Below are 8,495 nucleotides of genomic sequence, written 5' to 3' on the forward strand. Positions count from 1 at the left end.
CAGTTACTCGAAAAGAAAGAAAAATTAAGTTAAGGTTAACACCAATCCCCTAATGGGGATGGTAAAGACCTTTATATTCTAATAAATAAACTCCACAATATAATTATAAAAAATGCAATGCCAGCCACCTGTAATAATTGCGCCAAATTACAGAATTTGTTCCAAACCCCCGTTTTACGTTTTCACCCCTTATTAAATTTATTTCCCGCCTTATATATTTAACCGGATAATATTATTACCTATTTAATAATTTTTCTTTTTAATTATTATTACGTAAAATTTTCAAGACCGCGGATTACGAAACAATTATACCATGCAACCATGCAAGTTTTATATACCAATGTATATTTACGCACCAACTTATAAACTCCATCCGCCGCTTTTGGATATACTTTTGCGAGTTTAAATTAAAACACCGCTCATCTTTATCCAAAAACTTCTTTTGGCCGAAATATAAATTTATAAGGTATATTATTATACGTTTCCACAACCTGGCGAGCTGAAGTTTGCAAAATTAATATTTTACAAATTATACGGGTAAGCCGTCCGGCCTAATTTTCCTGTCGATTTTATTATACGGGACGAATACTTCGGCTGGTGCGGCGATTTACCAAACCCAATTACGTACGTTTTTTTTTAAATTTAAATACAGCCGTTAATTTTTTATTTAAAATAAAATTATCTTTATTTATATTTTTCGATTATTACGGTATTATTTTTAATTATTTTACTCCAATCAACGTTTTTAATCGGAAAATATTTTATATTTATATTATCGAAATCGAAATTAAAAAAAACTATGCAAAAAAATCAAATTATGCCAAAATAATTTAACGGTTGGTTGTAAAACCTGATAATTATGTTAAAAGAATACTGTTTATACCGCGGTATTATACCATACGAGAGAGGACGACGGATAAACGCAGGGTAAATAATAACGTGGCGGAAAAAGTTAAAAAGATACAGGTTTAAAAAAGCCATAATAATATACAATTTTAAATTTTATTACGTTGGTAACGAGGGTGATTAACGGTATTTTAAAATACACCTCCGTTAACGACGTTATTATTACAGGTTATAATAATAGGCAACGAAAACGTTATTAAATATAAATTTAAAAATCTTTAATGGCGTATTAAATTAGAACATTTTTTAAAAAAACGCTACCGTTTATAATTAAATTTTAAATATTGAAGTTTTAAAAATTTAAAGGTTCCGTAAATGGGTGACGCCTTTTCGATCGATAAATGGCTCGGCCAACTCGGCCAACCCTGTTTAAATCGATAAATAGCTCGGCCAACTCGGCCAACCCTGTTTAAATCGTATATTTACTTTTTAATTATTACCGAAATATAAACCCAAATTACTTTTTGTTTGCATTATATTATTATTAAATTATTAATTATATAAAAAGTTTAAAAGGGCAGCTTATAAATTTGGTTTCCTTACAAAATGGATATGGCCGTTATAATTATAATTCGGTAATATTAACTCTTATATACCTATTATTTACCGCTGGTAGTTTAAAAACGGTTTAACCGCAATAAAAAAACCTAATTATTGCTTAAAATTGCAAATAAACGACGAATTAAAATTATGTAATAACCCCGGCTTAACACTCTAAAACATTCCCAATAATAACCCTATTTATAACCAAAGTGGAAGCCCGTAAATTATATTAACAAAAAAATGAAAAGAAAAGTTTATCAAATTCACTATGTAACCGTTTTATTGGTTTAAATTTATTAACGCTACCCTTTTTTATAATATATCCAATTAATCCACCCTTATTTTTAAATCGCGGCGCAATAATTGTAAATTAAAAACATATTGTAAACCCTAATTAACTTTATTAAATTTATTTTAATATACCAAATATTAATCGGCGTATTTTAATATGATAAAAGAATAAATAAATAAGTAAGCCTAAAAGAATGCTCATTAACGGAAATAAATAAATTAGAACGCCCATATATATAATTATTATCATATTATTATAGAATTTATTTAAAAGGAAAACTTTTCCCTTGAAATATATTGCAAAAAACCTTTCTCTTTTAACCCAAACGAAAAAAAGTAAATAGTTGAAATTAGGTTTATATTATATTATTTTAAGAGGTTAAACCTTGGAATATAAATATTTTAAACACGTTAGGTTAATTATTATAAATATATAAATATATAAATATATATTATTTATACCGATTATTGGCTTTACGCCCACAAACAAAAACGAACAGCAACATATTCCAACCCATTTAAATATTTAAAGATATAATAGGATGGGATTATTATAACTACTTTTTCTGGCGGAGTTTAATATATTACACCTTTTTTATCAGTTTGAATTTTTTAACGCTAGGAATAAAAAGGGCCCTATTGGGCAACCGAAATTGCCTATAATATTGCAAATAGGGAAGTCGGTTTACAAAATTACCAATTATCCACGTTTTTTAATAAATGTAAAAAACCTATGGACTATTATTTGTCGAAAGAACCGGAAAGTATTATAAATAATAGCTGGTAATCTTCCGGCAACATATTATAAAACCTTTTTCATTTTTATTATAAATTTTTATACATATTATTATTAAAATTATATTATTTAACTCCTGCAAATTAATTATAGGGTTTGGGGACTTTTGCCATAATTTGTAGATTTGGGAACAATTGGTAATGGATTTTTAAAGATTTATAATTTCTATAATTCCGCGCACGAATTTAATATTTTTACTTTTATTTGGATTATGGATTTAAATTGGCCCATATATATTCCATATTATAAATAACGTATCGGTTATTTTTTACATCGTTTCCATATTTTCCTAACATTATTTTAAAAAATTAAAAATTATTATTTTGCAAAGAATTGCGGTAAAATTATACAATAAAACCGTAAAATAACGTTATTTTTCAACTTTATTAACCCCTATTACTTCACCATAGTTTAAATGTTATAACCCCGTATAAAGGAGTTTATTCGACTGGTTAATTATTTTATATAAACGTAGCCAAACTAATGATTATCCTGTTTATTATAATTTTATGTGGATGTCTTAATTTAAATTGTTAAAATGGGGTTACGAACGCCTGCCCTATTCGTTTACGGTTTCCCAGTTAAAAACGTTATTTACGCGACCGTCAAACCAGCCGTTCGGATACGACCACGGCACGTTATTTATAAAGCGGTAAAATACAAAATTTAATATTATATAATAAAACGTGGTAAAATAAAATGCGGTCAAATATCGACGATAATTATTTATCATATATTATTAATCCGTATTAGAACCTCCAAGCTTTATATTTATTTTAAACTTCCCCCGTCCAAGACCTAATTTTTAATAAAAATAAATAATCTATAAAAGTTGGGATATTTTAATGCAAATTAACAATATTCTACCAATAACGGTTCCTATATATTTATTTTAATATTATTTCGCCATAATTACTTTACGCCTTACCACGCTGGCGCCCGCGTTTTACCGCCCAAAATAACGTGCAATAATAATAAACGGCCTAATATATATTATAAACGCCTTTCTGACTGGTATAAATGGCTTAAAATAGCTTAATTATATACATTGGCAAATTACAAATTATACTGTTAATTTTGTAAAAGTGTAAACTTTTAACAAACATTTACCACAGCCGTCAAATAACCAAATTTAAATTCTTTCCATTACAAGAACGGGGGGCAAATATATTATCCGATCGGCTGATTTTATAATGGCGTAAATAATATTTTTTAATTGGGTAATATTAAACGAATTAAGCGGGTATTTGTCATTCCATTTTGCGTAAAACGGAGGGATAAGAGCCACGTTTACCGTAACGGCCGTTTATTAAATTGTAAAACGCGTTTGGCACGGCTGCGGCTAGGTTTAAATAATATCGAACGTATATTACGTTACCGGGAGTTTTAAAAACTGCTCTTATAGAATTTAAAAATATTTTACGTCGTATTTATTATTTTCACCATTTAAATAATAAGTTGATTAGGATAAACGTACGATTAAATAGCCATATACTACAAATAACATATTATATAGTTTATTACCACCGTATCTTTAAATGGTTAAATTTAACGTCCGTATAAACCTAATAATAAAAGAATATTTATTTGCAAACGTTAACGGCCCCGTAATATATCGCCGTTTCCAAAATCGTTAAAATAACAGCAAATTTGATTTTAATCCAAATTATAATAAAATAAGCCGTTAAATTTATTTTTGGTGTTATCCGACCGAAATAACGCAAAAACCACATTTTTTTCTCGATAAATAATAATATTATATTATTAATAAACCTAATTATAAGCCCCCGTAATTGGAAATAAAATTGTAGATAAATTATTTTATATAACACCAAATAATATATAAAAGGTTATGATAATAAATTTAGCCCCGGTTTTATTAGTTTATTGTTAAAACCTCCACCGGAAACCTGCGTGAAAATTGGTTTATATAATATCGGCAGTTCGAACACCCCTTTAACCCGTCCCCCGAAAAGTGTTGGGACCGGAATATGCAATTTTTTGGCTGTGGTTTTTTAATTTTTATCCCTTTTGTGTGTTTTTTTTTTTGAATTTTAAAATAATAGGAGTTTGTATTCCCCAATTATTATTTTGGATCGGATTTGCAGGCTGGGACGTAGGTTTAAACATTATTTCGGGCTTTAATAATTTTGTATAAATAAGAATTTGTAATTATTTAATTATATAATATGGTTAAAAATTCGCAAAAATTCAAAAAGGCGGTGGTTGTTCGCGGTAATAACTATATTAATTATTGTTCGCTATTCTTTTTTACCGAAAAAATCCTTATTTTACCTAAATATATTAATAAACGGGAGCACGTTTTTTACGCAATAATAATAAAAAAGTATAAACGGGTTGTATTTACTAATCCATTTAAGTTTTTCGGGAAATAAATTGTAAATATCTTAAAAAAAAAACCGTTGTTAATTACTAACACAAAATTTTGGCTGTAATATAACGCAAATATCCATTAATAACGCCGGAAAAAAATAATATAAAGAAATTGGATTTGGGCATAGTTGCAACAATTTATTAAATATAAAAAACAGCTGTAATCGCCATATAAAAATTATCGCTGCGCCTTAATATTGCGGTGGAGCACCTCTTGCGACCTGGTGAAAAACTTCGAACTTTTTAACAATTTATTTTGTAAATATTATCGGGACCGCCATTTCCAAATGTTTAATTTTTTTTTAAACATTTACACAATATACCGGTAAACGCACGTAATTTTTGTGTAATAAGTGGTCTCGCCATTGCAATTAAATAATATCCGGCCTTTTTCACCCCTTTATTTATTATATATATCGCCCAACGGTTTAATATTTAATTATTACGTTACCGGGTTATTGGGCGCATTTATTCATTATTAAAATAATTTGGAATTTGTAAATTTACCTGGAGGTTTTAATACGTATTTATAAATAAAAAATATAATTTCTAAATTATTTTTCGCTTAATTAAAGCAGCCCGCTTAACGTCGTTTAATATATATAATTAATCCCCGTCCTTCCCAATTGATATTTTATAGAAATTACACACCCTATATTTGCACACGCAATACAGGTTAAAGGCAGGCGTCCAATTACGTCCATTAATTTAAAATTTACTCGGCTCCCGGTAATAATATGAAGGGCCATTAAATTTCGTACTCCGATCGTCGGCGAAAGTAATAAATTTATGGCAGGGTTTGCATGTTAACAGGAGCGGATTTCATCAGGCTACCCTGTACCCCAAATAAATAAACGAATAAAATAAATAAAACGCATACACGTATAACACTTTAAATATTACGTCCTTTTTACAATAAAGAAAATAAGATAAATGAGTAATATAGCTTAATGGTATAATTCATATAATAATAAATATAACAATTTTATAAAATGCATAAATTTAATTGCCGCTATTATTGCATTCTCTTATAAATGCAATAAATGCAATATGTGATTTAAGTAAACGGCTCCAGCCAGCCCTGCGTGGCCAAAACTAATCACGTGGTTTTACCCCGCACTTCCGGCAATCCGGATTAAAGATATTATGCCATGGAATCGGTACACGTATCCAATTCCAATATTTTACATAATAATAATTATAACAACAATTAATTATGCAATAAATTATATAAATAATATAAAATTTCTACTATCCGTTAACAGACGGTTATTTGCCATTTTTACGGTTTAATTATCCCTAAAAGTAATTTCCAACCTTAAAACCTTAAAATTACCTCGTAACCTCTTTAAAATTACATTTAAAATTAAAACGCCCAACGTTGCCCTTTTGGTTTTTTGGCCCGATTCTTAACAGCGATTTTTTATAATATAAAATTTACAAATTAGTGGAATTTTGGAAATTGTTTCCCAATTTTGGCCGAAGTTTATCAGCGTAGATTAAACGGTAAAACGATTTATTATATGCAATATTCGAGAAATAATATTATTCCCAATTTTAAACGAAATTATTTACAAATTATAATTTAAAATATAATGTCGCTGTTAATTTTTTCGTTATCTGAAATTTAAATTCCCAAACTTCCAAAATGGAAATAAAATAACTTTTAATTATTACCATTAATAATAATAAATTAAAACAAAAAAATTCGAAATTAATAAAAAATCGGTATTAATTTTTAATTTAAGTAAAAAAGTTTGCTCCATTTAAGGGGCGAATTTTTTATTACCCTTAATTATCCCTTTAAAACGGCTTAAAGGAAAGAATTGGGCTGCTATTATTTTATCCCTCCTTTGACTTTTATTTATTAATATTAATAAATTTAAAAATATATTAAATAGTGTAAATAATTGCAATTAATTATATATAATTATATTATAATTAAAAGCAGCAGCCTTTTTAATTTATTAAACTAAATTTAAAACACCGAATTTTAATTTAACCAATAAAATTATTTCCCCATTTATATTAAGGCGTTTTACCGACACCCAATTTAATTATAGGCGAAAATAATTCGGTGAACGGGTCGATATAAACCTGGTTATTATTAACGTCGCGAAATTTAATAAATATAACGCCCCCGCCGTTTTTTTAACGGCCGTTACCACCGCCGGTAAACGTTTTTTGAAATAAACGACGACCCGACACCCGCCAAATATTTTTAAAGTATTTTTAATTTTTTATCGGAAAACCGCTTTTTTCGCCCGATTTTACCAATCCTACGGGAGGCCCTTTATAAAGTAAAAAAATAAACGTGCAATTTAATTTGTGGACCCGGGTAGTCTCAGGGCTTATCCCTGAACGCGAGCTCTACTAATTAAGCCGTAGCTTAATTCGTGGCTTTGTTTATACCTGTGAATCCAACCAAAAATCACTTTGGTTTAGGTTTAAGGATAATTTGTTCATTTTGGGTTTAAATAAAAATAATTTCGCCATTTTAAACAGTTTTACTGCGCAATAATTTCGCAACAACGCATAGCAAAAATAATTAAATATATCGTTAAAAATAAAAATTAACAAAACTTTTACCTTAAATTGAAAATTTTACAATATTTCCGCTCAATTAAAAATTTAATATAGGTTTTTTATTATTTTTATATAAAGGTTAGCATTCTTTAAACCGCCAATAATACTAATATTAACCCTTTATTTTCCTTTAACCATATAAAACCCGTTAAAAAGAATATATAAAGGATTGTAAAAACGAGGGTAATATTTATATATAAAAATATTTATTAACAAATAAAAGGATTTATTATCCTTAATTCGTGGGACGATATAATAACGTATTTACGGTATAATCCTCAAAAAAGAAAATTATTATTCCCCCAAACCTTTCGTTATATCGACGAAATTATATATACACCATACCCAAATATTTTTCCGTATATATTTTTTTTTAAATTAAATTAACGTAATTTTAAATGATTTTAATTTCGCCACCGGTTCGAACCACGGTTTAACTATTATTAATATTTTTCCGAAATTATATAAACAAAACAAAATATTAAACGATCCAACATTTTAATATAAATTTGTTTTTTTAATTATTACACGTTTTTTAAATATATAAATATTACCCAATATCCCCCCGCAAATCTTTTACCACGATTAAATTAATTATATATACCGCGTTTTTTACCATATAATAAACGTTATATTATTCGCGAAAACGGGTTACGGCAAAAATTTAATATTGCAAATTATATCCATTATTCGGAATAACGCGATTACCATTTGAATAATTCTATTAAATAAATTGGAAAAAAAATAATTTTATGATATATAACGGTATTCCGCCATTAATTCCAAATTAATTAACCAATTTATAATAAATATTAATATAAATACCCCGGACCAATTACCAAAATTAACCGTTTATAGCACAATAATTTTTAAAGTCCGTATATCGTTTACAAATATATATTTATATTTTGTTAGGTCCAAAATAAATTACCAATTACCGATTTTTCAAAATTTTACGAAATCCCATTTTCCACCAACG

General features: G+C 27.7%; 1 protein-coding gene across 1 annotated transcript; it reads left to right on the forward strand.

Annotated features, from left to right (window-relative positions):
• Window positions 1–544: 544 nt before the first annotated feature.
• Window positions 545–972, forward strand: PgNI_11996 (uncharacterized protein; the record flags this gene model as incomplete). The annotated part of the gene is made up of 2 exons (XM_031131953.1): window positions 545–624; window positions 870–972. Coding segments are annotated over 2 exons (183 nt in total), but the record flags the coding sequence as incomplete, so codon positions are not given.
• Between the last annotated feature and the right edge of the window lie 7,523 nt (window positions 973–8,495).

Source organism: Pyricularia grisea, assembly GCF_004355905.1.
Source record: "Pyricularia grisea strain NI907 chromosome Unknown Pyricularia_grisea_NI907_Scaffold_8, whole genome shotgun sequence".
NCBI classification, from domain to species: domain Eukaryota; kingdom Fungi; phylum Ascomycota; class Sordariomycetes; order Magnaporthales; family Pyriculariaceae; genus Pyricularia; species Pyricularia grisea.